This window comes from Taudactylus pleione, unplaced genomic scaffold, assembly GCF_031769625.1.
Source record: "Taudactylus pleione unplaced genomic scaffold, aTauple2 ptg000040l, whole genome shotgun sequence".
NCBI lineage: Eukaryota > Metazoa > Chordata > Amphibia > Anura > Myobatrachidae > Taudactylus > Taudactylus pleione.
Window position 1 is genome coordinate 9,456,192 of NW_028284442.1, and position 27,075 is coordinate 9,483,266.

At 40.3% G+C, this 27,075-nt stretch overlaps 1 protein-coding gene across 1 annotated transcript in view; it reads left to right on the top strand.

Moving 5' to 3' along the window:
- Positions 1-27,075, top strand: part of TMTC2 (transmembrane O-mannosyltransferase targeting cadherins 2) — a 318,581-nt gene that overhangs the window by 114,322 nt on the left and 177,184 nt on the right. Inside the window, exon 3 of the mRNA XM_088453737.1 lies at positions 14,661-15,489. Coding sequence (XP_088309863.1) covers positions 14,661-15,489 — 829 coding nt within the window. The remainder of the gene's footprint in view (positions 1-14,660; positions 15,490-27,075) is intronic.

Genomic DNA, 27,075 nt, shown 5'->3' on the forward strand with positions numbered 1-27,075 from the left:
GCTGCCTTGTCAGGTCCGAGATGCCATTTAGGTCGCTCTGAATGTAATCCAGCCCTGGCGAATAGCCTGCTATTTAACTAGTTAAACATTTCTGCTACCTTTGAAGTAAGGAAGACTAAAGAGTGGAGATCTTTTAAATTAAATAATTGAGGCTTTTTATGATCTATAGAATTCTAGCTAACCACATTAGATTTGTATTTATGCATAATGTATAGGAATTTAATCTGTGTTCTTTGTTAGGGTGTATACACAGCTGTACGATATCATCCCGATTTAGCCAAATTGGAACGAAAAATCGGGCATATCGTGCAGTGTGTATGCCCAATTTGCGCGTACCCGTGGTTGCATGTGATATCGTGTTATTGGCTGTGCTGCACAGTCAATCATACAATATCGCATGTGAGCCTGTACAAGTTAATGAAGGACGGAACAGTGATTGTTCCGTCTTTCATTAAATCTTTCAAGTGTGTACCGGCAATCATGCGATGTCCAGGGTGAAGGCAAATAGCCCTGAACATCGGCACGATTGCCGGCCATTTAGGTGTGTACTTTGCCTAAGTTTGAGTAGTCATAGGTGGAAGCCCAGTAAAGGTGAGTTCCCAGTTTTGCTGAATAGTCTGATAGATGAAGTGCTGATGTAGAGTGATAGTCTCCTTTTAACCTGCATCATTTTTATTTTTTGTTACATGTTATTAATTAAAATCTATTTTGTTCTTTGCAAAATGGATAACTGAATAATCAATGTGTAATGTATTCTCTATATCTTCTCTCAATTTACTGAAAACACAGGAGATTAGGATGCATTAATCTTGCTTGTGATAGAATAACAATCATCTCCTCAATTCCTCTAAACTAATCTCTTTCCAGTTGCTGCTAACTGCCAATTATTAGGGCTATGTTGTTAATTGTAAAATATGGTAATGTGCTAATTAATATAATGAGCTAATCAGTACCTTTTGTGTGTTTACCGTAGTGTTAATTAACACTGTTGACTATCTTTGGAAAATCTAAAATGAGATATTTTGCATAAATTATGTCTTTCGATGTTTTGCTATAAGAACATCGCTTTTTAATTGGATAAAATTGTAAAGCTACTTATGTTTAGGTTTTCATGTAGTCTTGTTTAAGTATATCTAATGATATGGCCAGCAATGCAGTTAAATAGATGCAAAATGCCTAGGGAAAACAAAAGATGTTAAAGAAATGTTTATAAATGACTATGAACAAATGAAGATGACATCACAATTGTCAAACCAGATGTTTGTTTTTTTATATTAATTTCAATATTTGAATAAAGTTATGGCAGAGAATTTTAAAGGATATATACAGGTCTATGTACTAAGCCTTGGAGAGAAATAAAGTACCAACCAATTAGCTCTAAAGTGACAGTTAACGCTCTCCAAGGCTTAGTACATAGACTCCATTGTCTGTTTATGAATGAAAGGCAAAGCGGAGGAGTTAGGGTATATATAAAAATCTGTTTAAGACTAACAGATGTGACCTCATACACCTAGCCTCAATGAGCCATGTGGTGCGAGACAACTTGCGCAAGTGAGCCACCAGGTCCTGTGCGACTCAGCTGGCGCCGAGTATCTTTTTCATCAGAAAATGTGTTAGGGCCTGATTCAGCAAGGATCGCAACTTCGATTACTCATGCAATCGGCCGATTGTTGCATTCGGGGCATGCGTATGCATCGCATGCGTGTGCGCGAACCTGCCACTGCGATCACAGTGACTACGCAGACCCATCGTGGAGTGATTGACAGAAAGTGCCGTTTGTGGAGGGCGATGGGGGGTGGTGGTCGGCAAAACGCAGGCGTGTCAGAGCATTTGAACGCCGTCGCAGGGGCGTGCATAAATCATCCACTGCGATGCCATACGCAGCTTGGCCTTTCACTGCATGCGGTGAGGTTAGCAATTTCTGGTCTGACCTTGTCAAGTGTGCGTGAGGCTCCGATTGTGCTCAATGTTACCGATGGTTTTGCTGTCTTGCTAAGTATTACAGACGTGTGTAAGGTAAGGTGGGCGTCTCTATGTAGTGCTGCAACGGCATAGCGATCGTAACGGATTGGCATATCATCGCAGATCCTTGCTAAATCAGGCCCTTAGTCCTACTGGGATGTGACAAGCCGCTTCATGAGACTGCACGGATTAATTTGATATGCAACACTTGTATATCTGTGTGCAACTGAATCTGTATGCAGCGCACAACAGAACTTGGCATGGAAAAAAGCTGTGGCCACTGCATCGTATACAGATTCAGACTCCGATACACACAGATTAGCAATTGTTGCATATCAAATGAATAAGTGCAGTCTCGTGAAGCAGTTTGTTGCATCCAATTGTGACTAAGATGCATTTTCAGGCAAAAAGACACTCATCGCTCGGCGAATCGTACAGGACCTGCTGCGCCGAGAAGGGCTGTTTGGTGCCGCTGCAGAAGGGCTGTTTGATGCGGCTGCAGAAATAGTATATAAGGACATTAGCTGTTCAAACAAACAAACATACATACAGACCAATGAATTTAATATATAACATAATTTATAACCCGGCAGGTACAATTTCCAAAATGTATTGTTTCGATGGGTTGGGTACGAAATGTCGTCAGTCATAATGTCAACATTCATCGTGAGAATGTTGATGTGGTCATAATGTCGACGTTGACCATGTTAACATTCATCATGTAAACAGTGATGAAATGTCAACATGTTAGAATGTTAACATTTCATCATGGTGGCCCAGTGGTGACTTTCCTTCTCCTGGCAGCATCTCCCGTGTCCTGGTGGTCATGTGACTTTTACTTCCAGGTCAGAGCTCCGTTCCTCCAGCGTACTGGTAAGTATTCCTGCCCTATCCGTAACCCCTACACCTAACATTACCTCTAGAGCCCAACCCCCACTGCAGCCTAAACATAACCTTCGTCCGCAGCCTAACCCTGACCCTCCCCGCAGCCTAACCCCCCTGCCCACAGCCTAACCCTCCTGCCCACAGCCTATCCCTAATGTCGACATTCTGACAATGTCGACCATTGGTCTGTCAACATTTTAGCAATGTCGATATGACTGCCTGCATAATTACTGTCGACCTTTTGAGGGGATGTAGTTACTGCGGCCACCGGTTTCAATCTGGGCATCGGTATCCCTGGAAGGTATTTAAGATAGGCGTTGAAATACTGCCGCCTATCTTAATCCCGACCCCGGAATGCAGAGGACGCCAGCCCGAATGAATGTAAGTCTGGGTCGCCCTTAGAGTTGGCCACGGGGGGATGGTTAGGATTAGGGAGACTAGCGCACCCTAGGGGGGGAGGGTTAGGCACTCCCAGGGAGAGATTAGGGCTAGGCACCCCCTTGGGAGGGTTAGGGAGCTGTAAGAGGGTGTTAGGGTTAGGCACCACTAACGCAGGGTTAGGGGGGATCAAGGGAGGGTTAGGGTACTTACCTGCCCCAGTCAGGATCTTCATCCTGTCGGGCATCCGCTGTCGGGATTTGAACCGGTGGTTAAACAGCCGCCAGTATTTCAATCTCATTCCCTTTTGAGTACATCCCGTATTGATTGGGTCAAGTTATTTTTGCATCATTTATACATTTTCTATATTACAGATATATAGCTTCTATTTGAGAAGCGCCAACTTATCATTTACAGTTTGGGAGTATATTCACATATAGAAATGTTACTGTCAGAACCATTTTAGATGATCTCTTGGTAATTCCTGTACATAGATACAAGCCAGCACAGTACTAAACAAAACATACCAAATAAACATAACATAACCTAAAGTTCACTTTCAATTTTACTAAAGATTTCATAAATTATATTTTCTTGCTTCTTTCCTTATTTCAATAAATGTTCAGCATGGATAGTGTAGTGGCTAGCAATACTGCCTCACAGCACTGAGGTCATTAGTTCAATTCCCGATCATGGTACATTGTGTGAAGTTTGTTTGGTCTCCCCGTGTTTGCATGGACTTCCGTTGTGTGCTCCAGTTTCATCCCACACTCCAAAAACATACTGTTAGGTTAATTGGCTTTTGGCAAAAAAAAATAATAACCCCAGTGTGTATGTAAGCGCTTTATAAATAACTGTTAATAAACTAAATAAATATACCTTTTGTCTATACACACTACAGGAGTGGTTAAAATGAATATACCTGATTGACGAGAGACCCTTTTAAACTGTTTTCACACCCTGATTCCCTCAATCCAAAAGTTTTTGTTTTTTTTTAGGCTGGGTTTATTCTACTCAGGAAATTCTAGAAACTGATAATTTCTTAGGAATAAAATACAAACACTCTGGGCTTAATTCAGAGATACAAGCAATGTCAATATCGGATCAATTTTTTTGCTACTGTGCATGTGCCAAAAACACTCAGCGATTGGTTAGCGACAGCAGTTTGCAGAGATGATTTATTTGCAAAGTGAGTGACAGGTAGTTAGCATTGGGGAGGTAACGGGATGTGGCTAGAAAAATGCAGGGGTGTCGTGACCGTTTTCTGGGTGTGCTCTAGTGAGCCTCTGCGAATTCGTATGCAGCTGGAGAGTCCCTGGCATATTAGTTGAGATGCTCATTCTGCATAAGCTTATTAAGAGGTTTCTTGTGCAACTGAGTCATTAGCATATTTTCGCAAGTCCCCTGCTTGTGGGATGACATCAGCGACAGGCATTGAGTGCATCTCTGAATCGGGCTTTAAACTCCTAAGGACATTCCATAATATAGTATAAATATCAATACATCTTTTGAAATATATATCTTTTTTTGAGTGCTTGATGTCCAGAATGTTGCACTTAGAAATCTGCTTGGTAAGCTTGTTAAGCCTCTTTTTCACCTGCTAAATACGATTAGAAGTAAGCATCAGATAGCTTTCAGTGTGGTTCAGGCGATCAGCTGCTGCCTCAGCACTCCTTTAACCTTTATGTCTCTCCTTACCTTGCTAATAGCTGCAGGATTTTCTGGCATTAGGTTGTTAAGAGTTTGACTATTTCTAAGTGAGCATTACAGTCAGCTTTTATAGTTGGGTGGTTTTTATGTTTAAGAATTAGTTAAAGAATATCTGTCTAAAAGAAACAAACTTCTTGCTTAAAGTATTTGTAGAATTAGTTTGTTTTATTTTTCTTTAGCTCGGGAAACCGTCAATTTGATTCCTCCTCCTCAGCAGCCATGGCGTACATTTCTTCCTCCCTATTTGTTAAGGGGATTCGGTCACATGGTTGACATTGAGCATGTCACATTAAAATGTTGATTTGGGTCAACCCGTCGACAGGCACCTTGTTGACATGCCCACAATGGCAACATGTTTACAATATCAACATCTGAAATGTTGCCATGGGCACAGCCGGGAGGTTTAGGCTGCATGTGGAGATTAGGGTTAGGCTGCCGGGGGGTGGGGGTGGGGGGTTAGGCACTAGGGTTAGGGATATTACCGGAACGCGCTCCTCAGACACCTGCGATGGAACTGCACATCACATGGCCGCCAGGAACCCGGAAGAAGATGGTGGAGACGCTGTAAGTGAACGCTGGGCCACCAGGGAGGTGGGGTCAACATTATACCATATCGATGTATCATTCTAGTAGACATGATGAATGTCACCATGGTCACTGTCGACCTGCTAAGCATGTCGACATTTTGACCATGTTGACGTAATGTGAAACTGATGCACACCGACATAATAAATGTTGACCTAACCTATCACACCCTTTGTGCAGTGTATGTAATGTGTATCAATGTTTGCAGTTGTCTAGCGCTTTAACACAATTCCAATAAACCACTAAATGTGTAATAAGCATATGTAGTTGAATCACCAATGTAATCTTTTCTTTATAATCAATTTTATTGACATGGTGGTTATAACAAGCAAAAGTAGCCAAACTGATAATTATCTTGCAGTCATCTTTACAATGTTTATCTGGAACCCAGAGAGAAAAGGATAACTTTTAAAGAAAAATACATTCCAGGTTTTAAGGATATCCATGCTTGAGCACAGCTGACAATTAGTACCTCAGTCAATTCGATTTAACCATCTGGAATCAAGCATGGATATCTTTAAAACTTGGCCTGTAATAGTGGAGTTGGAGAATCTGTGGTGTAGAGGAAATGCTGTAGGTGTAGGGGCTGAAAAAATGTCAGAGATCTTTCAGATCCATATTAACATAGCTACATATACTTGGGCCTGATTCAGAGATGGGCGCTGTAGCACACCCAGTGCGTCTTTGTATGCAGCGCCTGCGCTACAGTATGCAAAATGAGGCGTCTTATGTAATATGATGCCCACTGACCGCTTCTCTGATCCAATGCTGCGCCCAGAAACAGCCATTGGATCATCTGAGTGAACATCGGTCATCTGAGTAACACTCCGGTTACTCAGGATGGCTGTGTATGTTACGCTGCCGGGGCCAGTAAAGCTGCATCCACAGACGCAACCACTGGCCTGAGCACGTCCCCAGAAAACAGGGCAGTCACTCCCCCATTTTCTGGGACACTGGCCGTCCCTGCCCCTTACCCGCCGACAAATGACCGCAGCATGTCATTTATGCTGTGGCTAAGAAGGCACTACGACCGTCATCACAGACACAGATTTGCACATGCACAGTACATATTCTGCGCATGCGCAGATCGCCAAACATCGGCATGGCACGTAAACCATCAAGTTTGCGTACAACTCTTACTTGATTTAATTATTTTTTTTGTGCTTGATAATTAAGAAAATCAAAAAAGTGCTGAATACTATGTAGCAGCAGCTGGAGTTATAGCAAAACTGCCCAATAGGCATACTTCATTATAGTGCCTGCGCTAGTTTGCGGAATTCTGTAGGTGCCTAATGTGACAACCAATATATGTATGTAGATCTAATAATACTAGCCCATTTGAGTGGCATTGCTGCTGCTCGGCATGCGTATCAGCTCCCTCCCGGCGATCTCCTCCTGCAGACATAAGACTCAGAGCTGAGCCAGGCCCAGGACGACGGCCACAGCGATGCGAGCTGTGGCCTTCACGGCACGGGAGCACCCGCACAGCATGATGGGAAACCGGGAGACACGGCTGTCCCACCCCCTACTGCCGCTGCACCGGCACGTCCTCTCACAGCCAGCCAATCACAGCGCAGCAGGGACTGTACCACACAGCAGCGCCACCTGCCTGATGCACCTGTATCACTTGCAGAGAGCTCTCTGTCTGTCTGTGGATCCGCGGTAGGTCTGTCGCACCCGCAGCTAGTGCAGAGACGGAGACAGTGCTGTCTCCGTCTCTAAAAACAAACAAAAACAATTCGGTTTGTTTGGGAATTTTTCCACCTGAGTTTCCCTGCATTGGTTATAAGGCACAATGATCCTTATGGTTACATGCATTTTCTGAAAAGTATCAGTGTGTTTTCATCAACAAGTAGATCTTACTATCTGCTTTGGGGCTCATTTACATTTGGATGTAAATCTATTTTATGACACGCCTCTCAGATATATCAGTACACTCCCACTTACCACCGCGCTCATAGGTGCTGCTTTTACAATCTCCCTGAAATGTTTTTGCTAATATTTGTATATGATATTATAGAAAATTTGCAAATAGCCAGCTTCTTGTTCTCTCCCATTATTTCTTTCATTCAAATTTGTATTAAAACATGAAAATAGAGAGAAAAGGGAACTTGGGACTGAAATATCTGGCTCTATTTTTACCCAAAACCATTGTAGTGAATTCTGTGTTCAGTTTGTCTTCTTTTTACTCATCTCTATTTTTTCTTACAGACACACATAACTATTTTACTGACTGTTGGAAACCATGCTTATAGGTCAGCGGCTTCTTGTAGTACGATATATGGTGTATTTGGTAGATGCAATTTTTTTCCCTTACTAGAGCTGAGTTGTCGTGTTTGTCTGCCACTTGAGCACTTGAGTTTTATAGAACCTAGTCATGTTTTAAGTCGTTTATCTCTGCCAAAGGAGATATTGGCTGCATTTCTCACTATCCGCTATATCTGCACTTTATCCAATCAGCGGTGTAATCTGTGAGAGGAGCATGAACGCTGCAGAACCAGGTACATGCAATCGCTCATATTTCCTAGTAATTGCAGAATGATTTGTTGCATGAAGCAAATCTGTAGGGCAGGCTTTAGGGAACCACAATAAACAGCCTGTCCAGTGAATATTTATTGGTGATAGAAACCAGGGACAGTATATGATGAGTGTGGTGAGGAGGGGATTGTCTTGTGCTGTGTCATCAGCATCAGCAAATACAACACACTCTTCCTAGAAATGTATGTTGATTAGTAATTGGAGACTTCCTAAATTTGATAAACTGCATGAAACATGATACAAATCAACAATGTAAATAAACTGAAACTTGCAGAAGGAGAATATGCACAGGCCTAGTCTGAGTGCATGACGGGATTTATCCATCCTCCTCGCAAAAGCAAAAAATGATGAAAGGAAATAATAAGAATAAATAGTAAAGTTAGAAATGATTTGATCGAGTTGATATAATTCACAGAAGTGACCATCCAGAATAGCTGTAGCCTGGTCAGCATTTATTATATGTTAGTGTAAACCTTTTCCCAGGATTGTTCATCTTCTACTTCCCATCTGTTCATAACTCTAGCTAGCTGTAATACTGCTTACATAAACAATGTTTAGCCATGTGTCTTGCAGTTCCAGTAAGTTACTTCAATTGACAATAATTTGATTAAATTGTTGCTACTGTACATATTTTTTTTTTGTTATGTGACTGTTATAAGGAGGCTTTGGAGATTATACATTTTAAAATGTGAGGTTGACTAAGATCTTTGCAGGCTGCTGTTTTGATGAAAATTATATGTTCAAAGTTTTTTCAAAATGAACCTTGAAGTATCGCCCATGGTTACTATTTTTAAATGACTGAATCTTCCTCCTATTGATGTCTGTATTTTGAGACTATATAATTCCAGCAAGCATAGTCCTATTATAATATATCATTTCTAAAATGTAAGGTGACCCTGTTTGGAAATCATTGATCCTCTTGTGAATGCAAAAACAAAACAGTATATTGAAAACAGCCCATATTAGTGAGTATTCGCAATAGAACTGTATTTTTGTTATATTTTTTTGTGGCATGGATGAGTTTAATTATAATTGTCAGGTATGTACTAAAAATTAGGTTTTCATTTGCATGGTTGCTTAAAAAGGGTAGTACAACATTTTAAAGCATTTTGAGCATACATAAGTTATGAATTGGTTCCTACTTAATGTTGGCAGACACATATGAATTCCTTCCACATGCAACTTATTTACACTGTAGTTGGCTGAAATCAGACTGCACGGTATGCATCTGCAATATCACTCTGTATATTATGACATATGTAAAACGATTGCAATGCAACAGGGTAGGGTCTCGCTGCCGCAAGCCCAGGAGTGCTTTTGGCTCCATCAGAGCCAAAAGCACACCCACTGACATCACTAGTGATGTCAGTTGTGCTGGACCCAGAGGGTAGGCGTTCCCATGGGAACGCCTTCGTCTGGGCAGCCACGCCCCCGGCATGCCCACCAAAGGGGGCGTGCTGTCAATCACCATCGACAGCACGCCCCCTTTGATGCGAGACCCTTAACGACGGCTTGGCCGTCGTCATTCGGGTCTCACGCATGCGCAAGACAGAGGCGCCTCCGTCATGCGCACTTGGGCACCATCGACACGCTTGCGAGCGGGTCAGAATCAAGCCCACAGTCACTTACACTAACTTAGCATTTTACATGCAGATGAGTTATGTGTAGCGCAAGGAGGATAGATGTATGTGGACACATCTGTACCTGAATTGACTATTTAGGTGCATGAACTATTAGAGAACCTTCCAGCTCTGGGTGATTAGAGCATGTGTGTCTGCATTACTTACATTTCATCCTTTTCATGGGTACAGTATTTTATATTGATGACAGATGTAGGAAACAGAATTACTATGCTTATTACTATTTATGTGGGCACAGGCCAAAATGAATATTCACCAATTTATTTAGGCTCTCTGTTATAATTCTGTAAACATTTATCAATACAGTGTAACTATGATTCCAAACTATGATCTAGAGTTGCCGTTTAAAACCATGACCATGAATTAACCACACGGCATAATAATTGGCTCAGATGAATACCAGCATTTGTTACTATAGCATCTATTTATCAATTTTTGCATTTATTGGAACAAAATGACTGGTGTATTTCCCTTTTGGCAGTATTTATCATGTTTTTCACCCAGGATGGTACATGCGAAAAACAGCTTTTCCAGCAAAAACTTTGATGGCCAGCCATGTGCACATGACCAGTCTTTTGCAAATGTGCAAGACTGCTGTAATGATGGTTGGCGTAGTGCGCATGCACAACAAATAATGTGCTTCTCTTTCCAATACTTTCCCTGTGTCTCCAACTTGGAAACACACCTAAATGTGTTATAAGCCCAAAACCAGAAATCCTTCTTATAAATACATGCAATTTACATTGTACATATGATATTCTATATACAGTACATATTATTCCCTTAAAAAAGTAACGGAGAAACAAATGAACATTATTAATATCAATGAAAATGAACCCGTGTCTGTTATAATACCCATCTCTGACAACATCTGGCAACCTTTTCCTGGCCCTTTCATGGAAATCCAGGGTCATTTACTGTACTGCAATTAATCCCTCATTATATTTGTACACTGTATATCGTATGACAGACCTTTTTTATATTTAATATTACTTTCTGTTTTTGCTATAAGCTATATTGTTCTACATACGCTCACATATTGGTTTAGGGTGTTATTTAAATCCTTTTCTATTAGCTTTACTATTACTTTTAACCTTTGTGACAGGCTTCAATAAAACCTTAAGACTGGAAGACAAATAGAACTGTAATAATGTTCTCATGATAGATTGTCTATAAAGAAACAATTGTATAAATACGGAGATTGGATTGATCGCATACCGGTGTGTACACCAAGACTCCTCAGTGACACTGTCTGTCCCTAATCGCTTTACAAGCTGATGCAGGAAAGATATAATTAGAACAAATACTTTTGTGCTTTGAAGGGGGATGAGTAGTATCAGGACAGGTTATTAAATGCTGCTTTCCTCATTCATCAGCTTCACTCACTGAGTAAGCACCACGGCTGTTTGTCTTTCTAGTTGCTGTGACACAAATGTGATCACTGATCTTGCAATGGAAGTTTCTTTTCAACACGGCCCCTAAACTCTCACATCATTAACACTGAAGATGAGTGAACTTTCCATTCAAAAGGATTTCATCATTACCATTGTGTAAGAAAATCCTGCAACCTTTATCTGTATAAATGTAACTTCTAAATGCAGTTTTAGAAGAAACAGTATAAAAGTGCTACCATTAAATTAACAACGCTGTACAAAAAGAAGTTTTAAAAGCTACATTAAGAAATGATTTCCTTGAGCGTATGAGGACAGCAGCCTGTGTGGTACCCCAGAAACAGAAAGTAATCAGTCAGTGTTTGTTTTCTTTTCTTATTCTCTCTTAGGAGAAGCTTGATGAAGTTAGATCAAGGATGTTAGACATCTGGTCTGCAGTGTCTTCTTAGCTTTCTGTAGCTGATACTAGCAACACCAAGCCAGTTGCAATATTCTTTTCTCAGTGTATTATATGTAATCATTTATAGATTTGAGTCTGTGTGACAGTTTGGTTTTTTAGATGCTGCAGTTTTAGTTAATGTCAGTGTAAGGATTTTGCATGGGGAATATTACATGTTTAGTTTTAACTGAAACGTAATTTGCATTTTATTTCTGTGATAGAGCCCCAATCTAAGATGGTAAATAAAATGGTCTTCAACTACAATGTTTCAGATTAAAAGCTTACGTCACAGGCCTATTATGCTTTATTAATATTTAGCTATCCTGTGTAGTGCCATCTTCTTAAATGTCACAATTTTAGGATGTGAGTTAAATTAATGCTATGAGGAGTGAGCACCAACGTACAAAAAACATTCTACTGGATTGATGCGAGACCAAAAAGAGGAAAGTGTGCCTAACAAAGTACCGAATAAGGTATATAAAGTGTGTTAACAATAGAGATGTGCGCCGTCCTAACATTGTATATTAGGGATTATACTCATTTTCTGCATAGCTTAGGTATTAAATGTACAGCCATGGATATGAATTTTTTTTCTCATTATGACTAACTGCATCATATATGGTGTATTGTCCAGCCCTTTCCATCTCTGGTTTGCTATGCATTACAAGTTAGTAATTATTGTGCAAGGGCTCTTTAAATAAAGAATACATTTTACATATGTGAAATTACACTAAATGATGGTAAACAAAAATATTTGGTATTGTGCGCTCTCATGTGCACGTCATCTATTCCCCCTGCGGAGATTGGTCGCAGCAACTTTTCCCACCCGTGGGACACTGCAGCCCGCGGGTGGGGAAGGCACAGAGCAGGCTGTTTTGGCAGGGCACATTTTACCCCTTTAAAATCAGCCAGAGCGTGGCGACCCACTAAAACAGCTTAGCAGGAACACTAGAATAAGTACCAACCACAGTTTCTCAATAGGATGCTGCCCCTTCTTGAATCTCTGAGAGAGGGGTCCCTAGTTGTTGTTGGCCCTTAGACCCTGTTCTGGACTGCTCATTCACCCATTCCCATCTCCCACTGTGCTACCAGTGTAGATTACCTAAACTTCTCTATGATTACCAGTTGGTTGATGTCTGGTGGCTACACCAACCCCTGGTCTGAGATTATACCTTCTACTCTCCACCACATTCCACATACTCTAAGATCGCACCATTCTTAATCTGATGTTCCTGACTATTTTGGATCTTTGTTGGCATTGCTGCCTCACATCATGTATACACCTTCATTGTCCACTGTTATTGAGCTTTTGGTATTGAGGTGATTTCGGTAATAACTACTGGTACCTCAATCCCTTTTACCATTGGGTTTTGGTCCCTAAAATAGATTTCCCCATCGCCTGGTTTAAAAAATAATTTATTAGGTTTCTAATGAATGTAGCTAGGGTGGTCATCCCCCGTCTTTGGAGATCCACCTCCCTTCCCTCCATCTATAAGTAATTCAAGTGAATCAATCTCTACATGGCGATGGAGGATTTTAATACATAACTTCTGTTTAAAAACTCTGACTTTTGTTGCAATATGGTATGACTGGTTGAGATTTAAGGAATCTGAAGATTAAAAAACCCACCATCAATCAATCTCCCACTGGATACAGCTCTCTACTCCCACTGGCAGACCCCTCAGCTCCATCTCAAGCAATAAAGACACCTGTTTATTTTTTTTGCGATACTCTCCTGATTTGACTTTTAAGATTCATCTTCTAGTTTGTAAAAATGAATGTAGGTGTGGTGCCAATGGGTGGCCAATCTCTGCGACCTAAGGAGAGCTAGAGGGTTTCCCAACTTAACCCAAAGGAAATAGAATTAAAAACAGGAGAGTATTTCTGGTGCTGATAAGGGTACTTTATAGATCAAAACTTCATTGTGACACTTCTGCTGTGAAACACTGTCTGAGGGAGCGGACAGGTGCTGTGAAATGCATTGTAGTTTTTGTTTTAAATATATTTTTTTTTTAAACACTAAAACAATAGCATTGCAGTTTTAAGTGGGCATTTTATATTTTCTGTTATGCTTTATTTTTATGCCTGATTTGTAACTTGTGATACTCTGTTTTTAAATTATTTTGACATTATTTGGATTTTTAATTATTCCTCTAACCATTGTTGTCTACAATACAAAATTTATCTAACTAGTAAAATCATATGATTATTATCAATTTTTGTCATCCCTTATTTGTCAATTGCAACCCATTTTCATTTTTAGAAAAGAGGGTGTTTGTCTACTTATATCTTAAGGGCTGACACTACCTTTAACAGTCTTGTATTGCTCGACTGAAAAGTAAGGGACTAGTTTTGCATAGTGGAAGTGCCACAAAGAAATTTTGTGGATCTATAAAGTACCCGCCAGATACCATCTTTTGTTTTCATCTTCTAGCTTGACAACCCCCCCTCCCATCACACCCAAGGCAGAGACCCGCACCCCTCTCCCTTTCCACTCTGTTAATTTTCCCATATATGCTTTCTGTTTCCCTATATTCCTTTCCTTACCTCGCCTACCTAATTTTCCCCCTATATCTTTTTTTTTTTTTCTGTTTTTTGTTTATTTCTACAGTCATTGTTAGTACTGGTTTTCAATGTTCACTGTGCATTGTGGTGGTTGGTTCAGTTTTTTATGCTCTTGTATGTATTTGTTGCTATATTTTTACTCTACCTGTGTTAGAGACGGTATGTTACAATGATTTATTCCCAGCTTAAATGAACACAGATTGCATTCAAATAAATACATGTATAACAAATAAATAATTGCTTCAAAAAGAACAGCCAGTATTCAGCATCAGAGGTGAGAGCCTTATAGATTGGAATAAGGGACAAAACTTAGAACCCTTGATGAAATAATGCAGTCCCTTCTGAAGCTCTCCACCAATACAATACAAGTTATAATGAATGGTAGACACCTCAAAAGTTATACCTTTTTATGCTTCTTAATTTAGTTTTTATATAGCTGTATTATTATTTTGTTTTCTGTTCTTAGTGTTTGTATTTGGTATACTTTCTGGTGTAAATAAATATATTTTGCTATGTATGTTAATTTGTTATATATAGTTAATGTTAGCGTCTTTTCTTTGATTTCAGGGCAAGATCATGTCTCTCCTTTTTAGCATTGGACTGTTGATTGCCTGGGGAGTTGCATTGCTGGGTGTTCGCATTTACTGGATGGGAAACACACCACCAAGTTTCTCGAATTCTGACAACCCAGCTGCGGACTGTGAAATCCTCCTCACACGCACCCTGACCTTCTTATACTTGCCAACTAAGAACCTGTGGCTGCTTTTTTGCCCGGACACACTCAGCTTTGATTGGTCGATGGATGCTGTGCCTCTGATTAAATCAATCATTGACTGGAGGAATATACACACTGTTGCCTTTTACATTTTGCTCTTCCTCCTTGCCTACACAAGTCTGAAGAGCTCGGGTACAAAGAAAGAATGCAATGGGAAAGTATTCATGAATGGCAAGCAGAATACTAATGGCCATAGCTGTCAATCAGATTTAGAATACAAGAACCCAGAGCAGAGAACTACCATTGTCACTAAGCTTGAAAATGGTGTAAAAAACCATATTAACCATGGATTGCAACTTCCTTCTACAGGAAACCTTGTTGTTTTAGCTTTATCTCTATTGATAATCCCCTTTGTGCCCGCTAGTAATCTATTTTTCTATGTCGGTTTTGTTATTGCAGAACGTGTACTCTATATTCCCAGTATGGGGTTCTGTTTACTAATAACTGTGGGGGCCCGAGCTCTTTATATTAAGGCCCAAAAAAGCTTTTTTAAAAGACTCATTTTTTATGCTGCCGCTGCATTAATTATTTTTTACGGACTAAAAACTTTTGTTAGAAATGGGGACTGGAAGAACGAAGAGATGCTTTATAGATCAGGAATACAAGTAAATCCAGCTAAAGGTACGGTAATATGTCCATCTTTTACTCTGTTGACAGCAATGTAACCTTTTGACATTGCTTAATGAATGTATTAGGAAATTGTGTGTTCTACTACATTTGTGTTTTAGTAATGTATCTTGTTCTCTTGTCTGCTGGGTGAGAGATTAGATGTCCTTGTAGCCTCATTAAGTTCTTTTAAACAAACGATTCAAAGATGACTGGCAAGTTTAGTTGTTGTTTGCAGAGCCGTTCATGCTGGTATGCACATACAGAATCGAGCTGAAATGCAGGCTTCTATATCTTGCATTTACAGCTTCATTATATGATATGTACAGAGAGATTTATGAATTTTAGTTGATAAATCAGTGGTAATGCTGTGAGATTCAAATCAGTGATTTTATTTAAAGGCAGTACAGGTTGAGTCTCCCATATCCAAATATTCCGAAATACGGAATATTTTTAGCATGACTGACATAGTGAAAACTTTGAGTTTTGATGGTTCAATGTACTTTGTTTAAGGCACAAAATTATTAAAAATATACTGTAAAATGACCTATAGGCTGTGTGTATAAGGTATATATGACACACAAATAAATTTCATGTATGTACACAAACTTTGTTTGAGCCACAAAATTATTGAAAATATTGTATAAAATTACCTTCAGGCTGTGTGTATATACAACATAAATGCATTCTGTGTTTAGATTTGGGCCCTATTCCTAAGACCTATCAATATGGTATGCAATTATTCCAAAATACGGAATATTGCGATATCCAAAATACCCCTGGTCCCAAGCATTTTGGATATGGGAGACTCAACCTGTACATGTATTGATAAATAAAACCCTACATCTGCATCACAGTGAAAATGCTTATGCCTCAACATTCTTCTTACCATTTAAATGACTATATTCAGAATACAGGGCCTGATTCTGATATGTACATAAACTCGATGGTTGACCATCGGCTGAGTAAGCTTCGGCCGATAGTCGCGATTGTGATCTGAAGCAACGTCAACGGACGCTGCCGTCTGATCACAGATGCATGCAGGAGGTGTCTATTTCCTACAGACACGGGCATTTAAGTTGGATAGTATTGCACAGGCGCTTTGGAATCAGGCCCACTATTTTTTGTATCTGCATTTATTGGTGGGTGATAACCCCAAATACACCTCTCCCCCATAGAATGAGTAAGTGAGTAACGTTTCCAATAGAACCCATGGGTCATCAAAACCCCTCTGGATTTTGTTAAAGAAGGAAGCAATATCATCTCTTACAGTTTACACTGGTATATTGCACTCTGTAATCCTCATTCCCCATCTTCTCTGCATTGTATTCAGTTGGGGGGTGAGACAGAGTGAAGTGAAAAACTGCTACATAGAGCAGCTCCAGGAAAGGAAGCTGTATATCATATGTATAAATACTTTTTTCTTAAATAAATATGTAAATAAAGCCCCAAAAGGGTGCCAGTAGTGTAGTAGTTAGTAAAAACGGAATAAAATATATATTATTTCTTCAGTTAGTTAGTGTACAGTAATGCTGATCTTTTGTGTTGTGGAATAGGTGGTCCTTTAATCTCCTGCTTACGTTTCTCGATGTATATATCACAAGCCAGTTGAGACTTCGGTCAGATTCCAACCTCCTGAAATGGTCCTATTAATAAACACTTGCACCAAAAAAGGCCAAAGGCCACTCATTGCTCATTGTGTAGTAAATATTTCACTGAGTTGTATTTATTTTTGAAAAAAGTAAGAATATATAGTTTGATTGTTCTTCTAAAAATATTTTTTGCAGAACATGTGGGTTATCCTCTCTGGGAACGGATATGAAGTCCACTCCACCCTTCCAGTGGAGTTCCTGGTGGACCAAATTTAGTTCCTTATTGGAGGGACCCCACTTAAACCACCCAACACATTTTGTCTGAGACTTCTTCAGAGGTGTAATTTTCTGCAATTGATTCTCTCTTGTCAGTGTCTGAAATGTCACCTATCTACCTTCCCACTACTCTTATTTTCTCGAGCTCCTATCAAATCAGAACATAACTAGAGAAACCTTTTGTGGAAGTAGTGTGGCATTAGGGATTCATGGAGTAAACCTAAACAATATGATGTCTGCATCATGCTTTACTAACTATGTGGCAGTTGTTATATCACTGCAGAATTACATGAAAGAAGTCTTGCAGCGCAGACACATTATTTGCTGCTGTTTCTGGTCCGGTTTTTAGACTTTATCTGAACTGTTGGCAAAGAAGGCTGACGGCGGTCAGAGGATGTTTCCACATTGCTTATGCATCACCTGGCCAAACAGAAAAATGTGGATAATGCCGTACTAGCCTCCTAGTCCTCTTCTGAGCATGCGCGAGTTTGTTGCAATAAAATCCCAGGTTTGGAGATCAGAGTGGTCGCCTCAAAATGAGCAGAGGCCTTGGACAAAGGTGGGGGGTGGCGACCTTGCATTGCTGATTCCCCTTCATATTCCTCCCCCCTCATCTCACTCATCTCAACGTCTTCCCCCGCCCTCAGCATTCACAACATTAGGGCAGGATGTTACTGTTACTGGAATGACTGTCTCTCCAACAGAGTATTTAACCTAAGCTCTGCACAGCCAGGAAAGTAAGGTGAAGGAGAACATTTTTGTTAGTGAGATATAAATAAAATAATGTAATTACTCCTTGGTTTACAAACAAGAGTATTAGCATTTTTTTCATGGCACCCTTAAGACAAAAGTTTTTTTTACTGAGAAATTCAGATAAAAATTATTAAATTGCCGTCTTTAGTAATGAGACACCCACCTACGGCTTCTCAGATCTGCCGCATGTTTCCAATGATGCAGCACAAGATCGCCATCAGCAACAACGTGTGGATCATCAGATATCTGAGTAACCCTAATGTTACTCAAAATGTCCACCGCTACTAAATTGCAGAGGCCAGTGCATCTACGTCGGAAGACGCAGGCGATGGTTTCTACACTCCTCAAAATTGCCCCCATTTTCTTAAACCCCATCCCCAAACAGCTGCAGACTATCAATCAACCAACGTCTGCAGCTGAACTGCGTCCGACAACGCAGGACAAGATTTGCACAGTGCCTGCACAGATCTAGATTCATCGGTCAATTGCGACTTAGGGGTCTATTTACTAAGCAGTGCTAGGAGACAGAGTGAAAAGTGATAAGGTGCCAGCCAATCAGCTCCTAACTGCTATCTCACAGGCTTTGTTTGAAAAATGACAGTTGGGAGCTGATTGGCTGGCACCTTATCATTTTTCACTCTGTCTCCTAGCACTGCCTAGTAAATAGACCCCCAAATCTATTTAGAGTCAACCTCTGAATCTTTCCCTATAAGAGGTTTACATACATGTGCATGTGGATTGTGTGGCTTAATGAGATTCAGAACACACAGACAGTGGGAGATGTCAGATTGTAGCAATGGTGGTTATCAGTGATCATTTAGGGAGTACCTACATGGATATCGGCTAAAATATGTCCTTACTATATAGACTGGCAGAGATCATTCACCACAACAACTGATCAATTCAAACACCCTATGCTGTCCATGTTCACAATAAAGAGAAGTGACTGAGGCTAAATACAAGGGATGCTGTTGACATCCTGGCGATAGGGTTAGGCTGAGGGTGGGAGGTTTAGGATTAGGCTGCGGGACAGGTGTGTTAGGTTTAGGCAATTTACCTTTGGATGTCGGGATTATGACTGTCGGTATTCTGTCCGCCGACATCCTGTACCCAATCCGAATATAACAGTCTACCTGAAGCCTATAAGGCTGCTGGCTAAATTGATGCAAAGTAATGTTCCAGTGCTGGGAAAGTCATTGTTCAAATCTCCGCCACTAAAGTCCAGGTTTCAAGGATATCTGTGCCTGAGCACAGGTGCCCTAATTAGTACCTCAGTCAATTTGATTTAACCATCTAGACTCAAGCATGGATAGCCTAAAACTTGGAGTGTAATGGTGGAGTTTGGGAACCTCTGTTCTACACAGACATTAGGTGGATTGCTCAGTGTAAATATGATTTTCATGAATAGCCTTCTGTTTCAGTAGCTGTGTATGGAAAGCCTGTTTATTAGCCAGTGAATTTCCCTCTTTATACACAGAAATAAGTAATACCTACAGATTATAAAAGTACAGCACCATTGCGTTTTGTACATTTCAGCTATTTCCCATCTCTGTGCATGTGTTTGCTAACCAGTTGTCTAGTTGCTTTCATGTGGAAATTGATGAGTAACTCGGAAAATATGTGGAAAAAAACAAGGAAAATTGAGGGGCAGGATAGAATGTCCTATAAATGAGGGTAGGAAAAGTTTGTGAAGGCGGGTTCCACAGCTTGACCACAGTATACAAGATGTACAGTATAGCCCTAGACTAGACTGTTTTTTTTTTTTCTAGGAGATTTATCTGTAATTTACATTTGTAATATAGCTTTTATATAAGTGACAACAGCTGAAGAAATACAGGGCCACATGCGTGTTCTCTCCTCGTGCAGTGGGGCTCAATCTTGTGGAAAATGCACGATGCATGCGCTGGGCTACACTTTTCAGTCATATCTACACTTATGACAGAAGAGATAAATTTTTTGTTCTATTTCTTTTTAATTAATTTATTGCCATTTTGTTGATTTACAAAGTAATGCATATTAACATACAATGATGTGTTTGTGGCATGTTTCAGTGGGGAAAAAAAATCTTTTAAAAATGGAAACATTTAATAAAACATTCCATGATTGTAACTCTGCTTTATATAATATTATATTATGCACCGTGTGTTCCTTTCCGTCTATGCTTAAGTGATCCAGCCCATATCCAAATAGCAGTTTGCTAATCATCCAATGAGAGCTTACTTATCACCATGCGTCATAATGGTGCTCCATGGAATGCAGGAAACACCAGTGGTCACCATGGTTTTCAGTATGACAGCAGTGGCTTGTACTAGTGTCCCAGATTATCTCTTTTACAAAAGCCGCTAGCGTCAGAGTTTATGTAGCATGGACTGGGATTTTTAAAGCAGCAATCCCATGATTTTTTTTTTTTTAAACTGTAGCACAGGCCTGGCCAACTTGTGGCTCTCCAGCTGTTGCGAAACTAAAATCCCAGCATGCCCTGAAACAGTTTTAGCATTTCCTAATAGCAAAACTGTGGCAGGTTATGTTGGGACTTGTAGATTCACAACAGCTGAAGAATCACAGGTTGGCTAGGCCTGCTGTAGCAGATTGTAAAAACAATCTTGGTAATGGCCATTGTCCCTTGGTTTGTTTCTTCAGGCTGCTATTAGTGATTAATAGTTCTTAACAGTGGACTACCATAGCAACCACAGTCATATGGCACATGATGTAGTCACCAAAGAAGGTTAGAACTCCTCTTAGCTTTGCCTACTCTGGCAAAGCTCTGTATACTCTAAACTCCTTCCCATCCACCTTTCCCTTTCATTTTAATAGCACATTCATTGTATGGGGTTTAAAGCATAGTAGCCCAAATTAAATGAATAGTTAAAGCTCCTAAAAACACAAATCACAACAACCAGCATGGCTTTCCTGTCTAGTTTCCTCAACCTGTCCCAGTACTAGATAGCCTGTGCTGGTTCCCAACAATAGTGAACCTACAACATGAGTGCTGCTTCTTTAAAATGAGCTTTTAATGGCATCACCTCCAGCTTTTTAAAAAAAAATAAAAAAATGCATGGAGACCTGATACATTTTAATTGTAATTTATTTCCACTAAACAACATTATGGGTGAGAGTTTAGCAGTAACATTCTCACACTAATACATTGATCGAGTTGTATTTTCAGAATAGGAAACACCTGGATGAGAGTTTAAATCTTGAGAGTTTTTTGAGTCTGAAAAACATACGAGTTTCCATGTTCTGTGACTTTATTACATTGGCTGTTTGAAAATGTGAGAGGTTTCTCTCACAGTTTCTAAACTCACCCTATTACATTTGGCCCTATAACTTGTCACCAAAAAATAAATAATTTTTCAGAATGATTTAGGAACAAACACAACCCTGAAAACGAATTATTGCATTAGTATTCACGCACATATTTCTCAGTTGACTTTTTGAAGTACTGTACTGTGGCATGCATTTAAAAATACTGAGTGTGTCCAAAAACCTCACTGCAATCCAAATGCACGCAGATGTGAAATAAACACAAATGGATATGGACACATGCATTGTACTTGCTTTAAACACACTGGCCTAAATTAATTAATGTCATGGTGATAATTTGTACGACGTGGTAACTGTGTTTAGAATTGTAAAGAAGCTCAGATGCACATATTACAATGGTGCTACAGTATATGTAATTTCTAGGGTGGATGACTTCATTAGAGAAGTATAATTTAGTTTGTTATTAAGATATCAACATTCCATTATGTAAATTACGTGTCACTTGTTACATTTAATGAACTTGAACAGACAATTAAATTGTCACGTATTATTTTTGATAAACAACTAAGGAGTTTATATAACTTAATTCCTTCATTATTCCATCGAGTTTGTTAATAGCATATTAAAATTAACATTTTCTCCTTAAACACCAAGTTGCAATCCAGTCAGAGTATACACGCACAGTCCTTGGTTTCGTATTGTTAATCTTGCTACATTTAAAAAAATAAAATATATAAATAAATGAAACCAGTCCTTTAGATGTAATAATTAAATTTTCCATTTGGAAAAAAAGGTTTTATATACACACACACACACACACACACACACACACACACACACACACACACACACACACACACACACACACACACACACACACACACACGCACACGCACAAATGTTGGGACATTGATAGAATTTTCATATTTTGGCCTCTATTCACCACCACAATGTCTTTGAGATGAAACAGACAAGATGTGCTTTAACTGCAGGCTTTCAGATTTAATTTGAGGGTAATTACATCCAAATCAGATGAACGGTGTAGGAATTACAACGGTTTCTATATGTGCCTCCCACTTTTTAAGGGGCCAAAAGTAATGGGACAAACTACACAATCCTAAATCTAACTTTCACTTTTTAATACTTTGTTGCAAATCCTTTGCAGGCAATTACAGCCTGAAGTCTGGAACGCATAGACATCACCAGACGCTGGGTTTCATCCCTGGTGATGCTCTGCCATGCCTCTACTGCAAATGTCTTCAGTTCCTGCTTGTTCTTGGGGCATTTTCCCTTCAGTTTTGTGTTCATCAAGTGAAATGCATGCTGAATCAGATTCAGGTCAGGAGATTGACTTGGCCATTGCATGACATTCCACTTTTTAGCCTTAAAACACTCTCTGGTTGCTTTTGCAGTATGCTTCGGGTCATTGTCCATATGCATTGTGAAGCGCCATCCAATGAGTTCTGAAGCATTTGACTGAATATGAGCATAAAATATTGCCATAAACACTTCAGAATTCATTCTGCTGCTTTTGTCAGCAGTCACAACATCAATAAATACAAGGGAACCAGTAACATTGGCAGCCGTACATGCCCATGCCATGACACTACCACCACCATGCTTCACTGATGAGGTGGTATGTTTTGGATCATGAGCAGTTCCTTTCCTTCTCCATACTCTTCTCTTCCCATCACTCTGGTACAAGTTGATCTTTGTCTCATCTGTCCATGGGATGTTGTTCCAGAACTGTAATGGCTTTTTTAGATGTTGTTTGGCAAACTCTAATCTGGTCTTCCTGTTTTTGAGGCTCACCAATGGTTTACATCTTGTGGTGAACCCTCTGTATTCACTCTTGTGAAGTCTTCTCTTGATTGTTGACGTTGACACATATACACCTACCTCCTGGAGAGTGTTCTTGATTTGGCCAACTGTTGTGAAGAGATTTTTCTTCACCAGGGAAATAATTATTCTGTCATCCACCACAGTTGTTTTCCGTGGTCTTCCGGGTCTTTTGGTGTTGCTGAGCTCTCTGGTGCGTTCTTTCTTTTTAAGATTGTTCCAAACAGTTGATTTGGCCACACCTAATGTTTTTGCTATCTCTCTGATGGGTTTGTTTTGATTTTTCAACCTAATGATGGCTTGCTTCACTGATAGTGACAGCTCTTTGGATCTCATATTGAGAGTCAACAGCAACTGATTCGAAATGCAAATGTCACACCTAGAATCAACTCCAGACCTTTTACCTGCTTAATTGATAATGAAATAACGAGGGAATAGCCCACACCTGTCCATGAAATAGCTTTTGAGTTGATAGTCCCATTACTTTTGGCCCCTTAAAAAGTGGGAGGCACATATAGAAACCGTTGTAATTCCTACACCGTTCACCTGATTTGGATGTAATTACCCTCAAATTAAATCTGAAAGTCTGCAGTTAAACCACATCTTGTTTGTTTCATTTCAAAGCCATTGTGGTGGTGAATAGAGGCCAAAATATGAAAATTCTGTCAATGTCCCAATATTTATGCACCTGACTGTATATACTAACAGTACCAGTTTTGCATGCAATATAGTACTTTAGGAAGTATTATATACTTAAGACAGTCTGCCTGCCCAGTTTTATTAATATATAATAAATTTGCATTTACCATGTAAAATACAATTAAATCCAGACTTTACTAATCAAGTTCAAAAACCTACATCTATCATCTTCCCCTTTAAAAATCAATTCTGCTGCCGTTCGAATGTAAATACAAAATATTGTGTATAAACTTTAGCAGCCGCATAAGAATTGATACACTAAAGGCGCGTATCCACTTGCCGACAATGAAAGACTGAACGATAACGATATAGTTATCGTTCAGTTGTTCATTATACTGTGCAGTGCCCACACTGAAAGATATGTCGTTCAGTGCAGGCACCCTACCTCATACCCGAACATGCTCAAACCGACGATATCGTGCCAACATTTTTCTGCATGATTAATGAGCGATTGAACGACCATGTCGTAATCGTTCAATTGCTCATTTTTCTCGGCAAGTGGATACGCGCCATAATACTCGGAAGTTCAAGATTTAATTAGCGAATCTAGAAGTGGCTGACTATTGTCATCATCAGCTCATATATTGCACCAGGGGGTGTACACTACCAAGATGTATGCCTCCAGAAGAGCACATGTCTTTTATAACAACTTACTGTACCGTGATAACCCAGGGACTCATAAAGATTTTGACAGAAATTGCATCTGAATCACAAGCGCATAAGGTGCATTCTGCTGACCGTGCAGTATGTGCAAGATGCGGCCAGCATGGTAAGAGTAGCACTGAAATATAGCTAAATTAGAGTAATCGGTGTAATACATACTTTGCATACTCTCCCGGACCGACCGGGAGGCTCCCAAAAATCGTGTGGCACTCCCTGCCTCCCAGAAGAGTGGGATAGTCTCCCAAAGCTGGCCTCAGCTAATTTAATTTCCCCCTTGGAGAGGGAAAAAGTAACAACCAATCAGCTTCTAGTTGTCATCTTACAGGCTGTGCTAGAAAAATGGCAGTCACAATACACACAAACAATGCTATCCACTATGGCAATGTGCTGACCAGACTTTATTTTAATTCTGCAAATCCATGCAGTGATGTCTGCCTGCACTTGAAAGTCCATGATGACATTTTCTTTCTAACTGCTGCCATGCTATTATGTTTATAGCTGATTTGGTTATGATGGACAAATACCAAAATGCAGTGCTAAAACAATGCTTATGGACATGCCTACGTTTTGCCATTTACACACTATGGGGGTCATTCAGACTCACTCGCGAGCGGCAGTCCGCTCACAAGTGGGTCGATGGTCCCCACTGCGCATGTGCACGACGGAGGGAGCTCCGTCGTGCGCATGCGCGAGACCCGGCGAGCGAAGGACTTTCCATCGCTCGGGGTCTCGCACCAAAGGGGGCATGCTGTCGATGTTGATTGACAGCACGCCCCCTTTGGTGGGCGTTCCGGGGGCGTGCCTGCCAGACGGAGGCGTTCCTATGGGAACGCCTACCGTCTGAAGCCGGCCCCACTGACATCACTAGTGATGTCAGTGGGAGTGATTTTGGCTCTGATAGAGCCAAAATCACTCCTGGTCTTGCGGTTGAGAAACCCGACCACAGGGTTTCTCTCGCAAGTCCGATGGTCGCGATGGTCAAGACCATCGCGACCATCTTGTTGGACGCTCGTATATGCTGTGGGTGGTGACCCACAGCTATACGAACGTCCAGGAGGACGCTCCATTTTAATGGAGGTGGGCCCTGATTCATAGCGAGCGCTCTGGTCAGAGCGTCCGGCTCTGAATCAGGGCCTATGATTATACTTTATATCCCAGTTAAATATGCAGTTTGGGGACAAACAGACCTTAAAATGATCCCAGTTTGTAAGTCTACTTTGTTGCCTAAAATACCTGGGAAATCAATCAGTGAAATCTCATGTGTCCTTTTGTTTTTGCTGGCAAAAATTGTGAATATTTTAAATATGAATGAAAATGAGGTATTTCTTGTGGTTGTTTGATGACTTGAAGTGACATAACAGTTTGTAGGGCTTTTTAGGACATTTACTTTTAACAGAAATATTGTTTGCATCATATTCATAACTAGTGTTTAATTTAGTTTTAAATGCAGGATGAATCATATGGGCATATTTTATGCAGTGTCCTGTACGCCTTTTCTTATATATTTTTTGTGCATACTATAGAAATCACTTTTTTTTTTTTTTTTTTACAGTTTCCAGTAATAGAAATGTACTGAACAGGTCAGATAAAGCATTTCACTCTTCACATAACCCCTAGAGATAATTATAGTTCGGAGACTTTAAATGTGTTCTATCATTAGATGGAAAGAATTGTGCTCTACATATGTCTCAAACTGATGCTATTGAGCATACGGATGTGTCCTCATACACCTAGCCTCAATACGCCATGCTATTGCCGCAGTCGCGCCTAACCGCCCTTCTCGGAACCCCAGGTCCCGTGCGGCTCGCTCGAATTTACGTCTTAGTCGCAACGCGACGAAACCTCTTCACTAGAATGCACTGATTCATTTGATATGCGACACTTTTATATCTGTGTAAGTCTGTAGCTGTATAACGTTCAGTCCATCTGACTTGCACCACATTAGATTGGATGACCTCACTGACGACGCACGTGAAAGCACGATTGAGCATACACATTATGCGATGTGAACGATATGTAATTCCAATTTGGCTGAAATTTACATATCGTTCAATATATGGCCTAATGTGTACCCATCCTTAAAGGTGGCATGTGTTAAAAAAAAAAAGGACTGAGTCCGAACTAACAGTACCCCACATCGCCATTACCATATTCCCACTGTGGTGAAGCTGTTCCTCTTCCCTTCTTCAGATTCTTGTGATTTTTGTTTATACACAATTTCAATATTGGGTTTTCTTTTTGCTTTTGTTGATAATGTATTAGTGTTCCTGCTAGGCTGCGGGAAGGGCAGGCTGCTGGGGAGACGGCAGGGAGCTTCTGCGCATGCCTCCCGAAAATGAGCGTGACTGGCCAGAGAGGGGGTGTGTCCTTGTGACACGCCTCCAATTTGTCACACTTGGAGGCGTGTCCAGCACTTATGGAGGTGCTGGGCTTCCCACAAGCTCTCCCCTCATAGATGCCATGTACACAGTGTTAATCACCCAGCGGTGATCGCTCACTGCAACTTTTCCCCCCT